The sequence below is a fragment of the Hyperolius riggenbachi genome, chromosome 6 (assembly GCF_040937935.1).
Source record: "Hyperolius riggenbachi isolate aHypRig1 chromosome 6, aHypRig1.pri, whole genome shotgun sequence".
NCBI lineage: Eukaryota > Metazoa > Chordata > Amphibia > Anura > Hyperoliidae > Hyperolius > Hyperolius riggenbachi.
Genome location: NC_090651.1, coordinates 332502816 through 332519237, shown reverse-complemented (window position 1 = coordinate 332519237; position 16422 = coordinate 332502816). Strand labels below are relative to the sequence as shown.

The 16422-nt window shown below is 43.9% G+C and overlaps 1 protein-coding gene and 1 long non-coding RNA gene across 20 annotated transcripts in view; one reads left to right on the top strand and one right to left on the bottom strand.

The window, feature by feature from the left end:
* LOC137521770 (uncharacterized) overlaps positions 1–16422 on the bottom strand; it is a 193550-nt gene that overhangs the window by 35851 nt on the left and 141277 nt on the right. The window lies entirely within an intron of this gene.
* POU2F2 (POU class 2 homeobox 2) overlaps positions 1–16422 on the top strand; it is a 330684-nt gene that overhangs the window by 297563 nt on the left and 16699 nt on the right. For 15 of the 19 annotated variants that reach the window (XM_068241483.1, XM_068241474.1, XM_068241471.1 and 12 more), the window contains 5 exons: positions 2797–2976; positions 7598–7661; positions 10709–10871; positions 12678–12725; positions 15727–15800. In XM_068241483.1, the coding sequence (XP_068097584.1) occupies positions 2797–2976; positions 7598–7661; positions 10709–10871; positions 12678–12725; positions 15727–15800 (529 nt within the window). The remainder of the gene's footprint in view (positions 1–2796; positions 2977–7597; positions 7662–10708; positions 10872–12677; positions 12726–15726; positions 15801–16422) is intronic. The other 4 variants (XR_011022196.1, XM_068241485.1, XM_068241482.1 and 1 more) reach the window with 3 other exon arrangements.

Sequence of the window (16422 nt, the reverse complement as noted above, 5' to 3'; positions counted from 1 at the left end):
TTCTCGTGTGTACCCAGCATCAGATACACCTGATCTGCTGCATGCTTGTTCAGGGTCTATGGCTAAAAGTATTAGAGGCAGAGGATCAGCAGGACTGCCAGGCAACTGGTATTGCTTAAAAGGAAATATGGCAGCTTCCATATCCCTTTCGCTTCAGTTGTCCTTTAATCGCTACTCCACAACACTTTTCTGGTTCAACGTTTTCTAAAATGTAATTTCTTTGCTAGTCCAGAATTGGTGCTTTCTTGAGAGGTATGGACTGCCTAGACTTTTCCCATCTTCCTGCCCCAGTAATTAGTTGCACGGTGAAGGAGCATGTTACTCATTTTCCACACTTGAAACAATCCACTAACTGACCGCAGATTTGGACAGTACCATATCTCGTGTGGACTAATGGTTTCATGTTAGCAAGCTGAAATAAGATGTACCAGTAACTCTAGCTCTGCATGAAGCTGAACTGAAAGGATTTTTTTCCCAGCAATAGTGGAATTTCATGTTGAGTGGCTGTTAACACAAAAGGCATTGCAACATGTCAAACACTAAATTATGCTGCATTGTGAAGTATTCTGAAGTATCTCAGGCCAGGGTGAAGGACCACAGGAGGAAATGGAAGCATTAAAGAAATGCTTCAAAATATTTGTGTAATCTGTGAAGTATTTTGACATGGCTTTCTGAGAACAAGGCTTAAAATCCTGACATTTTTACACACCTAAGTGTCCTGACCTGACCATAACGTTTGCGTTCTTATAATACCTACTTGTAAAAAGGCCTTAGTTGTTTTAGCCTTGTTCATAGATGGGCCTCACACACATTTGGCTGTTTACTCCTGTGCACACACCTTCTTGTTGCCCTGAACTGATTCAAAATGGTTGTTAACAGTGCAGCATTTTTTAATGCGTGGAATTTATTTTTTTTAAAGCCATTTTGTAAAGCCTCATGTACTGCTACACATCCTGATTACTTGCCTAAGCAAACTAAGCAGGGTTTTATGGGTTTCAGTGGACCTGAGCTCTTGTACAGGACAGAAGTAAAACCTATAGAAATGCACCCTGTATGTATTTAGAGAGTTTAGCCTAATTCCCACTCATCTGATACTAGTCACGAGTTATAATTTGATCCCTTAACTGTGTCAGCTGACTGCCACCGCAAAGAACTAAATGGTAAACACAGGATGCTAACAATATGTCTGCTTCCATGACAGCAGAAAGTAGACACTCTGCAGATTTATTGCAGGATTTGTATGAGCTGTAACAAAGAAATGTTTTTCTTTAAAGGTTATTATGCTGTTGTGTATCTTTTAGAGCAGAGAGGATGTTCTGAGTTCAGGTCCGCTTTAAGCACTACAAGCCTGACGGGGAAGAAAAAAGGCTCATGCTTGCCTAATAAAAGTAATTTACCCCCACGGCTTATTCCCCTGGATAAACCTCTCTTTGGGTGCCATCACTACAGACAGTGGCCAAGACCAAGTGCTGAGGTAGCCCATTGCCTCACCATACATGACCTTGCCTGGGTGTCCCATGCATGCAGACATACTTGCAGGGAGGCAGAGAGAGACAGGTTGCCATGCAGGCCACTAAAGATATGTGGCTGGGCAGAAGCAGCTGGGAGGAAACAGTAAGGGCCCATTTCCACTTGTGCGTTCACAGAATCAGTGTTTCGCATGCGTTTATTCACATGGGTTTTATGCGTGTTTTCAATGCGTTTTTATGCATATATTTTGAAAATTGACAATCATTGAACGCAATTTGCCTGCAGAATGCAAAACCCACGATGTGCGTTTTTGTTACCGCATTGCAACGCTATCATTCAGATGCAAAAACTCGCATTTCATGTAAACAGGTCTGTTAAATTTCATTACAGTGCGCTTTAATGCATTTTTTTGCACACAAAAAAGCACACAAGTGGATATGGATTCTATAGCTGCCCAGATGTAGCCTTATGCTAGGTTCACATTGGTGGCATTGCCCCCTTGCAAAGACAGGATCGCAGAAGAGAGTTGAACACAGAGAGTAAAAGTTGAGCACACATAAAGCAAAGTGTAAACTTCATGAAAAGTATACCACACTGCTGCTGCAAACGCACATGTTATCCAGCACCACACAGCATGCCTGATGGATTCCAAGGCACTGCTAAAGTGCCAATGTGAATGTTCCATTACAATAGAAGTGCATCACTTTTGCTATCTAGTTATGTTGTCCAGGGGCGTAACTACAAATCGTGCCCCCCTAGCAAAACTTAAATGGGGCCCCTCATTGTACACAACTCTTCCTCTTGGTGACCCTCACAGCCGGGGCCTCCATCTTACAAGGCTCATAAAACAAGTTTGGCCATCAGGATCTTCACACCCATAACAAGTGTAGCCACAAAACCACCTGATCTGGAGTATCAGAGAAAGAGAAGGTTAGTAGTTGGGGCCCTCCCACACTTCTAAGCCCCACTGCAGTTTCAGGAGCTGCTCCCCTCCTAGTTACGCCCCTGATGCTGTCCGAGGCAACGCACCGCATCATTGGTATACATACTCTCTAAGTGCGAAATCACACAAGAAAAAACTTTTATTAAAGACTTGTGTAATTTTATAATACAGTTTATATCTAAACAAAACTTGTGAACATGTGTTGAGAATCGCTTTTTTTTTCTGGTCAGAGTTTTGGTATAGCTTACCACAGTATGTTACAGTTAAAATTTGCTTTAAGAGAGGTGCTTTTTAACCACTGCTACATCCTTCTTCCTGTAGTCTTTTTGTAATCTGTGATGTTTCCTCATGTAATCTGGTTTTTATTGTTGGTTGCGCTACAGAACCAGAAACCTACCTCCGAGGAGATCCTGGTGATTGCTGAGCAGCTGAACATGGAAAAGGAAGTGATCCGTGTGTGGTTCTGTAACCGCCGGCAGAAGGAGAAGCGCATCAACCCATGTAGCGGTTTGCCACTCATTCCCCCCAACCAGAGCAAGGGCCAGATGTATGGAACACACCTTGTAAGACACCATCCTATCCTATATGCATGACATAATGGAGATAGCTGTATGGTGTACATGTGGTGACCCAAGCCCCTCTACACTCACTACAGATGCAAGGGACTTACATAAGCATATTCTGTCCTATGCTGAGGGGAGAAAACCAGCAGGACATGTATCCTATTGTTCCCCTGGGAAATGGGTCTATAGATCTCTGGGGGGTTGTTCACAGGACAACTAGGGAACTGGCATGGTTTAAAAGTAAATAAATATGATAGCCTCTATGTCCCTCTCACTACAGGGCCACTTTAAGTAGTGCCTTCAGGTGTTTGCATAACCGGGATCCTGAGTGTGTAGCATTGTTTCACATGTCTTGCACCATACAGCAGCCTCAGTTTTACCTTCTGTCTAGATTTCGGAGGGAGAAGGAACAAGGCTGAGCTTGAAATTTAAAGCAAATTTAAAAAAAAATGTTTAGCTGATCCTCTACCTCCAATACTTTAAAGTGAACTTGAGGTGGATAAAAAAATGTTAGACCTTTACCTACTTAGAGGGAAGCCTCTGGATAGTCCAGAGGCTTTATGTGTCCTCCTGGAGACAACTATTGCTGCGCATGGACCCTTGGAACATATCCCACAAGAGCTCGTCGGATAGGTTATTGTGGCTGCACTCCCCACTGTGCACTAGCTTGGCCGTGCCACACCAATGCAGTAAGCCAGAGCTCGTTTATGAGCAGCTCCATGTTACTGCAAAGGCTTGGCCATACCCGCATTGGTGTAACACGGCCACAGCAGGGAGTTTGGGTGCAAATTTTAAGAGGGTCCCAGGCAGCGGCAAAGGTCTTGAGGAGGACACAGGATCCAAAAGCTTTCCTCTTCATTGGTTAGCATCTCATTTCTTATTTTCCATTAGGTATGCCTTGAGTTTGCTTTAAAGAGAGTCTGAAGCGAGAATGAATCTCGCTTCAGACCTCATAGATAGCAGGGGCATGTGTGCCCCTGCTAAAACGCCGCTATCCCGCGACTTAACGGGGGTCCCTGATCCCCCAAATCCCCTCCGTGCAGCCGGGAAGCGCTTCCGCATTGGGGCAGGGCTAACCGCTGCAGCCCTGCCTCCCGCGCGTCTATCAGACGTGTACCTCCGCCTCTCCCCCGCCCCTCTCAGTCTTCCTTCACTGAGAGGGGAGGGGGAGAGGCGGCGCGTCTGATAGACGTGCTGAGAGGCAGGGCTGCAACCGTTAGCCCTGCCTCCAGGAAGAGTTGGTCGTTGATTTTGCAGGGGAGGGGGTTGGGGGTGAAGGGACCCCCGTTTAGCCGCAGGAGAGCGGCGGTTTAGCAGGGGCACACATGCCCCTGCTATATATAAGAGCTGAAGCGAGATTTATTCTCGCTTCAGAGTCTCTTTAAGCCCCAGAACTAGTATGTAGATCACGTGATCTGACTTAAGCTTGACCACACTTCCAGGGCCACTATTCTGCAAAGGCTACACAGGTTTAGGCATAGGGTGGCTGCTACCCAAAGAGGTGGCTGGACATAAAAAAGATGGTTACTGTGTGTCAGGAACCGGCACGCCTGCGTACACGGTTCCCGACTGCGGGTTTGACCAGATCAAGCGGGGTGCAGCCTTATTCAAGCTAAAAACAAGGCTGGGACCCCTCAAACACTTCTCACTGCCACCACTAGCTGTTGCTAGACACGTCCACTCGGCTGTCGAGTGCTCAGCGCGCAATCCGCATTTTCATATTTGGGTCAGCTTTGCGCTTTAGGCCGAATACGGGAACGCCACACACACACACACAGTACAGTTGTACAGTAACACGGCCCAATCAGGCACTGACTTGTAATGCAAGTTACACTGTCGTGCAGCAAAACCACTAACAGTCGTTCCGAACAATAATGTTAGCCACTCTGCTGTCGAGCGCAAAATTGCCCCATACACACAATGCAATTACAATCTCATACGGTAGTGTTGCCCAAAATATATACAAAAGATTTACAAAAACAAAGTAAACATTACAATGATAAAAGTTACAAAGATACACACAAGAATATTTGCATAAAAATGGGATAACGTTACCAGCATATCGATCTGAACGTTGTTTGCGGGAGGACGCAACTTCTGGTCAGGAACCAGGTTAGTCCTAGCGTTGTGCTATCTCCAACAACTACAAGTTGTGAAGGACCTGTGCAGGTTCTTATAGGCCCATTTGGTGCCTGAGGGTACAAGTCCCACAACTAACGCAATTTCCCAGACTGTGACATCGAATTTCAAGGCTTTTCCTGTCACACTTCGCAGACTTCAAAGCAATCCTGTGTTCGTTCAAAATGCAATTCCCACAGGCAAACGTCTACAGTTCCACAGGTCTAGTCCATACATCAAAAGATTGTGAAGTGAGGCTTTTCCACATTGCATCAGGCTGTCATATGTAAATTGCAGCGTTTCCTGATAGCCTATGAAGTTGGCAGATTCAATTAGTCCGATTGTCTTTTGAGACAATTGGGTGTCTACATGTCAAAGAGTTCAAAAGCTATGCAGACAATCCAATTAGCAGTGACCCACTCTCAGAGGAACTGCATACAGAAACTCCAAAGTACTTCTTATTGTCATACAGCAAACACAGCTTTCCCCAAAGCCAGAATGGCTGTAGCCGACATCACATATGATACAGTCAGAAAAATGAAACAAATCTGTTCCTGTGTTATCCTTAAAGTGAACCTCCAGACTAAAAATCGACTCAGCAGAACTGAAAAGGCCTGGTGTTTCTTTAACAGATTCACAGCATCAGAACTTGGTTTCTCTTATACAAGCCTCATTTTTAGCTGCACAGAAGAAAACTGCCTGGGCAGTTTTCCCCTTATGCTGTGCAAAGCATGATGGGATTTCTGATGTTGTTGTTCTCGTTCTGCTGTTTTGGTGCAATTTTCTTTTTTTTACATTTTGAATTTGACATTTGAAGCCTAGCACGTACAGCTGGGAGGGGTTATCAGGACACAGGACAGTTGGAACTGTGTCTCATGCTCCCTGTCACCTCCTTTCAACCAGAAAGATGGCTGCCCCCATGACAAAGATGGCAGCCCCCATGAATCACAAACATTTGCCTGTTCTTTTAAAACAGGGTGGGTAAAAGATTATATTACCTATCTATTCTAATTAACATAACTAATGTAACTTAATAACAGTATGTATGTTTAGGCTGAAGCTCCCCTTTAACATCATCAGCATCATAACGAGCTGCTGTGTATGAACAGAAGGCTGACAATGGAAAGTTACATGAAAGAGAGGGGCTGCTGTACGTGGGTGTTACACATTGAAGAGGGAACTGCACATGAAAGCGAAGCCTCAAAGTTGGTATAGGAGCAGAAAAGTATAAATTTGTCCTTGCTAACGGTATGCTTATTTCTGGTGTGTGATTCAAACACCGCTGAAGGCAGAAAGATGGTCAGGACAGCTAGGGAACTGGCATTGTTTAAAAGTAAATACATATGGTAGCCTCTATATCCCTCTCACTACAGGTTCACTTTAAAGCAGCAGGGTCAGCCATACTATGACAGGAAAAAAATATAAAAGTAGACTTGTTCTTCTTACATAACAGATGTATTGTACTGTCAACGTTTTGATTTCAGTGACTTTTATATAGTAAATAAAGATAATTCTGTTTCTATCAGTTTCCATTTTTTTCCCTCTGACTGGAGCTAATTCTGATGTCATTTCCTCCCTTACTTTGTTTTCTCCTTAAATCTGCTCTGTAATAGCTGCTTGCTCTGTAAACAGGTGAGCACAAGCATGGATCAGGTTTCAGCAGCTTCACACTGAATTGCCCTCAGCCAATCAGTGAGGAGCAGGAGTATGGGAGGGGAGATGCCAAGCTTCCTTCTCGTGGTCAATGTACCAAATAGAGCCAGGCTGACAGATAAGATTTATTACAGCAGGAACATTTCTGAATAGATTGGAGTGCTTGCAATGCAGGGTAAGGCTGCTAGATGCACAATAAACACTGAGCAGTGGGTAAATGGAATTTGATTTTGTGGCTGTTAATCCCTCCTTTAAAGGGAAGGTTCAGGGTGAGTGAAAAAAAAATTAAAATCCACTTACCTGGGGCTTCCTCCAGCCCGTGGCAGGCAGGATGTGCCCTCAGTGCCGCTCCGCAGGATGCCGGTGGTCTCCGGTGGCCGACCCGACCTGGCCAGGCCGGCTGCCGTCATCGGCCGTCCTCCGGGCTGTACTGTGCAGGCTCAGAACTACTGAGCCTGCGCAGTAAAGCTCAGAGGACGTCCGATGACGTCAGCGCGCCCCCGTGAAACGCAGAATGGAGCGCAGAAGAAGCCCGACATGGCAGCCGGCCTGGTTAGGGTCGGCCACCGGAGACCACCGGGATCCTGCGGAGCCGCACCGAGGGCACATCCTGCCTGCCACGGGCTGGAGGAAGCCCCAGGTAAGTGGATTTTGATTTTTTTTTTCACTCACCCTGAACCTTCCCTTTAAGGATTGCCTTTGGGTGTTTTCATAACAGGGATTATGAGTGTGTAATATTGTTCACATGTCCTGCACCATACAGCAGCCTTTGTTTTACCTTCTGCCTGCCCTGTGTTCCTCATCCACCCTTCACTGTCTCATCTCTCCTCCTTTCCTCGATCTGCTCCAGGTGTCACCCCCGGTGTCTGCCCCCACGCTCACTTCCCAGGCTTCCAGTACTCTCAGCACAACAGGTAACCAGACAACCCTTCTCCTCACAAAGTATAACCCTTCATGTCTTCTGTTTATGTTTGTTTTTATATTAGACCATCTCCATCCAAGCCTGTTACTTCCGTTTTAAACAGAGTCTGAATCCGCTGCTGACTTTAGATCCTCAGTCACTCTATTAGTGATCTTTCTGTGCAGTAATTGATGTCTCTACCCTCAACACATGGCCATAATGATGGGGTTACTATCTTACATCATGGAATTTCCTTAGTTTTTTGCACTCTGGATAATCCATCATGCAGGCCAGTACCATCGTCAGGCTTAGGAGTTGGGCAGAACTGGGAATTTTGATTGGAATATTCCATCATTGGAATTTCTCAGAGATATATGAAGACCTCATGTGGTCGGTGTTTAGGATGGACTATGTTTTCTACTTGATGAATCACACCTTTCCTAGTTCAGACCCATCAATTAATTTGAGCTGTGCCAAAAATGTGTGAGGACCTCGGCCCTTGAAGACTGGAGTCTCGGCATCCCTAATATAAGCTACTGTAATCGCTTTAGGCTATAAAGCCAAAGTTTGGGCACATATATATTGTTTTTTGACTATACATCATTCCAATTTCAATAGAACATAGATTTGTGTACAGTACCTCCCTTCTAGAGTGTCACCATCACAAGGGCATCAGTCAGCCGAGAGGCTTGACTTTAGCTGTAGTCATTGATTTTAGTTTTTATTTTATAAAATAGTTTTGTTTTCTTTTGTAATGTATTATATGCATAATCTGTTTAAAATATTGCTAAATGCATATTAAAAAAACAAAAAAACCTTTTCAAGTGCATTTAGGCTTAAAAAATAGCGTCCATTATCGTGTCCTAGAGATGCCAGATGCTTGGCCAACACATGGGTTTCTGTCTTCTATACTTTCTGTCGGAAAACTAGAGAAAATGAGTGATCAAGCAAACTTGAACTGGGTTCCTCAAAATTGTCCACTCTACTAATCGGTGGCCAAAGAGTGCATCCCCCAGTTGGATTGCTGAAAGAGACCAAGTGTTCTGGTCCCTTTTTAAAGAGAATCTGTACTCTAATATTCTTACACTAAAAAGCATACCATTCTATTCCTTATTTTCTCCTGTGCCCCCCTGTGCTGTTTCTGCCACTCTCTGCTGCAATCCTGGCTTGTAATTAACCACCTTACCCCCACGCGTACGGATTTCTCCGCCCCTTTTTTCCCTCCTAAAAAACCAGGGACGGAGAAATCCGTACCTTCCGCGCTACCGCCGCTGTCAGCGCTCCCGCCGCTCGTGCGCGCGCACCCGCCGCTCGTGCACGCCGCCGCCCGCTCGCCCGGAGATCAATGAACGGGAAAATCCATTCCCATTCGTTGATCTAAGCCCCCGCAATGATCTGCTGCTTCTTTCAGAAACAGCAAGATCATTGTGAGTCTCCCAGCCTCCTACTGCTTCCTGTAAGCGTCCTTCCGGACGCTTACAGGTCGCATGTAAACAAACACTCTGTGGCCATCTTGTGGCCAAATAGTAAACTACACCCTAAAAGCATTTTACATATACAAACATTACATTTACACGATAAATTAACTCATTACCTCCCACACTCCCCAATTTTTATTTTTATTTTTGTAATTAAAAAAAAAAAAAAATACAATAAAAAAAAAACATAAATAGTTACCTTAGGGACTGAACTTTTTAAATATTTATGTCAAGAGGGTATAACACTGTTACTTTATAAACTGCGGGCTTGTAATTAGGGATGGATGCAAAACTGAAAAAAATGCACCTTTATTTCCAAATAAAATATTGTCGCCAAACATTGTGATAGGGACATAATTTAAATGGTTTTATAACCGGGACAAATGGGTTAATACATTTCATGGGTTTTAATTACAGTAGCATGCTTTATTTAAAAACTATAATGGCCGAAAACTGAAAAATAATAATTTTTGCCCACATTTTTTCCTATTTCCCCATTAAAACACATTTAGAATAAAATAATTCTTGGCATAATGTCCCACCTAAAGAAAGCCTAATTGGTGGCGAAAAAAACAAGATATAGTTCATTTCATTGGGATAAGTAATAATAAAGTTATAGACGAATGAATGGAAGGAGCGCTGAAAGGTGAAAATTGCTCTGGTGGTCAGGGGGTAAAACCCCTCAGTCGTGAAGTGGTTAACAGTTTTAGGCAGTGTTTACAAACAAACTAACCAGCTTGTGATAGGCTCATATAAGCAGAGTGTGTGAGTCATACAGAGTGTGCAGGGGGCCTGCAGAGGGTGTGTATTGCTTCTATCCAATCACAAGCAGCCCTGCACATTCCACACATTCAAGCCTTAGCCCGACAGACACGACAGAGGAAAGGAGATAAGATTTATTACAGAGACAGTGCAATTAGGAAAGGCTGCAGTAAGCCAGAGCACATTAGAACAGGCATAGGAACTTATAGGATAGAAGAACTAAGGCTGAAAAAATTGTTACAGAGTCTCTTTAAAGACCAGAACCCCCCTTTTTTTTTTTCTTTTTTTTTCTATTTTTCCTTTTTGCACTTTCTGATTACTGTGATTGTCTCACAGTGATCAGGAGGCCAGGAGCCAATGAAAACTGTTCCTGACCATGGTACAGAGCTTTGCTGTCTTTAGCTATTGCATCCTGTGCTTGGGATCGCGCGGCCTAAAACTATGTCATACCAGGTTTAGTCGGGCACATTTGTGGCGTAGTTTTAGTTACGGCCGGTCCCGAAGAGCTCCTGTACACTATCAGTTTAATCATAACCACCTTGTGTATCAATCATATTAAGGGGCAGCATGTTCCACTAATTCACCTCTGGCATGCATCATAATATACTGCACTAGCATGGGAGGGGACCTACTTTTTCAGTCCTAACTGAAAATTAAATTTAGCCGTTTAGGCCTGTACGCAAATATTTTTCCAGGCAATTACAAATCTAGATTTGTAAGAAGTGCTACAGTACAGTACAGTTTTATTTGGACTTGCAGAGTACATTTACAGAACCATAACTTACTGATCAGTGAATGTATGTCTTTCTTTGTATTTCAGTGACTACCTTACCTTCCACTATTGGGTCTCTCATTCATCCTCGTCCACCTTCCAACACAGCACCCCCTTCTGCCACACCCCCACCAAGCAACAGCACAAGCGCCAGCCCCCAAAGCAGCACCCATTCTGGGCTTAGCCTGACAGGCCTTAGTCCCAGTGCAGGGTAAGTGGTGAAATAATGAATGGAAATACAGATGCTGTAGTGCGATAAAATGTACCTGCATACAATGGGATAGTTTAGATTTAGCATTGTACATAAAGCCTTCAAACCCTCATGCACACTTAGATAGCTAATGTAAAATAAAGTACACCTGCAAGACATTTGTGATTTATGACCGCCTGAAGCCAGTTTCTAAGGGTGTTTATTTGGCTACAATAAATTTTAAGATACACATTTGAGATAAATAGGTTGGGAGTATCACCTGACCTGCATACTTGTACTTATACAGTTTCTCCCATAGGCAAAACCACTTAGTATAAAACGGGAAGGTGAAAGAACACATGATCATGTGACTGCAAGCAGCTAATCAGAGACTTGCAGATTGATTAGCGATCACTAGGGATGGTCAGTGGGGTGCAAATAATTCGAAGATGATCCAAGCAAATAATTACAAGCAGATCATTTATACTAATTTTATAGAAACGTACACAGCTTGAAAACTGTCCATATGCTGCTGCTGTGGCCCATTTTCAGGCTGCGTAAATTTGCATAACCACTTTGCCTCTAGGCCTTGTGTTCCCCCTTATGGAACAGAGCAGTTTTGACAATTTAGCTATGTTCCTATTTAGTCAGCAATAACTTTATCCCTACTTATCACACCTAATTGGAACACACAGTATATTGTTATATATTGACAAACTGGACTTCAATTGTATGGCATTTTTTTTCCGTAGCATTAGCGTAAAAAATGTCATCTGCTCTGAATAATTTGCATCTCATTGACCATCTTTAGTGATTATTTGCCACTTCTGTTTCCTGTTTTGTCCACCACTGGAAATGGCACGTGATCATGTGGTCACCACCAATAGGACACAGTAATCATTCGAGCACATATTACTCCCCCTCACACCCTAGAGAAGCTCCATAAAGCTTTAGGTTTGCAGCTGATACTTAGATTGGGCTGGGATTGAGCTGTACATTGCCAGCACATATTTACTTATCAGTACATCTTTTGCTACCGTTTTGAATGTTTTGTGCTCCAGCTGCCTCTTAAGGTGCCTATATATTACTTGATGTTCCCCCAAGCAATTGACTTTATTGGGCGATCAACGATCGCATGGTTGATCAAAAGTTGATCGACCAGTGGCCAACACACTACAAGCGAGATCCTATGCCATTCTCCTTCACTAATTGATCTGAATGATGTTGTGCCTTCATGCTCTGAAATAAAAAAATCAATTATGTGCCGATCAAAATCATGTGAACTGTATAACAGTCGACCAATATTTTCCATTCTGCCTGATCAAGCAAATTGGTCAATTCGACAAGATATTGTCCCCTTTCCATTAACTGATTTGGGACAGATGCCTCTGGTCCTTTCCACCTCAGGCTCTTTTTAATTTCTTTCCTTCCCGATCACTGTGATTGGCTCACAGTCATCAGGAGGTTAGGAGCCAATGAATATGGCTCCTGAACGATAGGCGGAAGCTTGGCTGTCACATGACAACTGAGTTTACTTCCTTCAGGACTATCAATCGGCTAGGGACCGCAGTAAGCCGCGGCATAGAATCTACACCGCATCAGAGAGCCGAAGATATGGCATAGATTCCACATACCGTGGTTTCAAACAGGTCAATCAAGCACAATGGGACACAATCAGTTCTCCCTGATTCGATAAAATTATCAAATCGAATGGTCTATCAAGTTGGAAAATCAAGTAATGTATGGCCCCCTTTAGTGCAACGAGCAAGACCGACCCAATCACACTGAGTTTAGTACATAGCAAGGTATTTTTCTTTTGTTTTACAGCAGCCCAGGACAGGGATTTTACTTCAGGGAAACTAATGGAGGGAATTGGTAGGTGGAAGCTACCAATTCACTATTGTGTCTGCATTGTTTGGTCTATAGGATATATGCTGTATTTAACTCTAGAGATTACCTTAAGGTTGACATGCCAATATGCTGCCCTGATCTCAGCACTAGGTATATAATACATTCTGGATATTGCCATTGTATTAATTGAGTCTCTCCTTAGGCCGGAGCAGTAGGCAGAGTTATATTGTATATGTAAGGATGAACCCTTCACTCATCGCAGTGCAGCTCCTCGGCAGGCATTACATGATGCTGGCAGCAGCTGCAGAGGATCACATAGATGTGGTGTAATGTGTCTGACAGCACGGGTAGCTGGGAGCAATGATCTTATTAGCGGCATGTCACAGAGATGCTACATAATCGCCTTAGACAGCAGCTTCACTCCACAACACAGAGCAGTGCCTGCAAATGCGGGAACATTTTATTCTGTGATGCGTTAAAAAAGAATGAAATGTACAGCAGTGGGTTGAATAATTGGTCTTCCAGCTGCTGAAGGAACTACTAATCTCTGTATATCTTGCTAGTCAATGTAGTCAGATATGGCTCGGCTTAGCATAAATCTGACCACCCAGCAGTCTTATTTGGTTGCCTATGGCTAGCTTAAAGGGAAACTAAATTTCCAGGTTAGGTCCACCAGGAACTATTAAGTAGATAGTCTGTTGGATATTAGGGGAGGTGGATGAGTAATAGATTCTTGATAATCTCGCTTTTATGCTTTTTAACAAGGATCTCTGTGGCACTCTAGTTTCCTTCAGCATGACCTAAGCCCAGCTTAGTAGGTCATGTGGCCTGCAGCAGCTATGTGTTGTGGGCACCAGTGTGCAGCTGTCCTGGCTCTTGGTCCATAATGCCATGGTCACCTTGTCATAATGCTATGGGATCCCCTTATCCTAATGCTCATCTTCTAAAGCTGGGATATGACATCAGAATAAGTAGCTGCCACCATGCTACTAATACAGATTATAAGGGCTGGGACCCATTGGGCAGCATTTTGGGATCACAGACAATCGCCGGCGATTCCTAAAAATGCTTTGCCAATGTATCTGAGTAGGACTGATTCCATTATTGCAATTACCATCGGGGGTAATCGCAGGACATGCAGCATTTCAGGCGTGTATGCACTCAATGTTAAAGTGGTCTGAAAGTCAGCATTTCTGCTTTGCTCTAAAAGATTCCTCACAGCTTGAAAGCTACTATTCCAGAATTTTTTTTAAGCACAACATCACTGATATGGTTAAACAAAGCACGTTGTCCTGCTTTCAGCTTTAAATCCGCATCTAAACTGAAGATAACAGCATCTTTACACACATTGTAACAACATTGGAATGTAAGCAAACACAGTGTTAAGCCCCATCTATGCGATACGATTCTTTATACGATTCAATTACGATTCTATTTACGATCCGATTAAATCCGACATGTCCGATCGGGATTCGATTCGATTCAATTCGATTTGCCATTGCAAACAAGTGAAAAGAAACTCTCTGTACTTCAGATATACACACACAGTTCAGAATAGCTCATTAAAAGCTGGTAATATATTATAAAAATCAGTTTGAATAAAATGCAATGCCAGCTTTTAGGGCACCATAAACTACACTTTGGAAACTTGTAATTTGTAAACAGACAATATTACTTATGCACAAAAGCAAATATGATAACTGTATGAGTAATAAAAAGTAGGAAAACACATTTTTATTGAATGTTATGTCAGAGTTTCAGACCACTTTAAAGAAAACCTGTACTAAAAAAAAGTTTCCCTGGGGGGGTACTCACCTCAGTAGGGGGAAGCCTCTGGACCCTATCGAGGCTTCCCCCGTCCTCCTGTGTCCCACTGCAGCCCCCGGAAAGCACAGGTGACAAATTCGACAGCCTGTGCAATATTTACCTTTTCGGGCTCCAGCTGGGAGATAGGCGAAAATAGAGGATCTCCGTCGGGTCCGCTCTACTGCACAGGCGCAGGAGACTTGCTTCTGCGCAGTAGAGCGGCCAGACGGAGATCGGCTATTTTCACCTATCTCCGTGGGAAGAGCGGATACTGCGCCTGCGCTGGAGCCAAAAGGTATATATTTACATCGCCGCCGCTCCAGGAGGATTTTCTCTGCCGTGGGACCGAGGAGGACGGGGGAAGCCTCAATAGGATCTGGAGGCTTCCCGCACCCGAGGTGAGTACCCCCAGGGGAGTTTTTTTCATTACAGATGTTCTTTAAGTATAGAAACGCTGCAAAATGAATTTGAAAAGCGATTTGGGCGGTTGAGCGATTAGATTTTTAAATAAACTTTATTATACTCACCAGGTGTCTGACTTCCGTCTGTAGCCCCGCCCCCTAAAGGAGTTAGGTCATAGGCGCTTCTCTGATTGGTCCTAGAGATGCACCTATGACCTGTTCCTTTTAGGGGGCAGGGCTGATGACAGAAGCCAGACACCTGGTGAGTATAAAAGTTTATTTAAAAAAAACAAAAAACAACAGAATTGCTAATCAGAAGCACTGTACAGTGTACTGTACAGCGCCTCTAATTGCCAGGAAATGCAATTGCTCTTGGAATCACTGCACACAGTGCTGCGCCGATTTTAAAGCGATGCAGCGATTCCTAGTGGGTCGCAGCCCTCAAGCAGTTGTAATGTTGTATGTGAGTAACAGACTGAAAAGTAAACACAACTAAGGAAAAGCTTGCCTAGTCACTCAGTCGCAGAGTTTGTATTGGTCTATGTAGCTGATGTCAAATAAATCACTTACTATTTACCAACCTCACCACTACAAAGCTGCTAAGAGCAGAGGTATGCTATTGCTATCAGTGCCAAGGACTTCACAATTGTGGTAACTGATTATTTTAAACTGATGAGAGTTAACATTTGGTTTCTGTGTTTTATGGCATTGCATTGTACTTTGCCTTGGTAAGGCTTTTAAATCATCTGGCATTTTAAATTTCTCAAGCTGTCTTCACATAGACTTTTCCCTTCTTCTCCATGTTCTTGCTGTTACAGGGGCACGGTGCTCGGGGTCAGTCCGGGGTTGAACCCGGCCCTCATGGCTGGAAACCCACTGGCCACCATACAAGGTTTGTAGTAGAGGAGGAGTTACACAATGAACTCTGAGTCTCACATGACCATTCATGGCATGCTTCATCTCCATTAATCAATGTCATGATGGGTTGTGGTATTTCCAGCACATTCCATATTGGTGTTTGTGGGCCTCAAAAAGTGGTTTCTTGACTTGAACTTTCTGGGCAATGTGTGAGAAAGAGTGCCATAGGACATCGTAACTACAACACCCATAATTCCAAACATGAGCAGGGTGAAGCTTTATTGAGACTGAAAGGAGATACCAGGAATCGAGGATTGGCTAAGGTGGCCTGAAAACTCTCTTTGTTGGTCTGTAGCATGGTGTCACACAAGGGAGTTGCTATGATCCTATGAGATCCGAGGCACTTTTGGGCAGTTCAGCCGAAAAATGGGTGTGGCCATACACCATAATGTGGATCTAGTCTGGCTTTCCGCTGGGCGGGTTGGCCTGCTCCGCCCCCCCCCCCCCCCCCCATAGCATTCCCTGACCTTCTAGTCTAGTGGACCCCTCCCATGCTCCCACGGGACTCCCATTGAGGCACCACAACTCCCAGCATGACTCAGTTGAAGAAGCACAGCTCCCTACATGCCCCCATAAAGGCATCACAGCACCCTGCA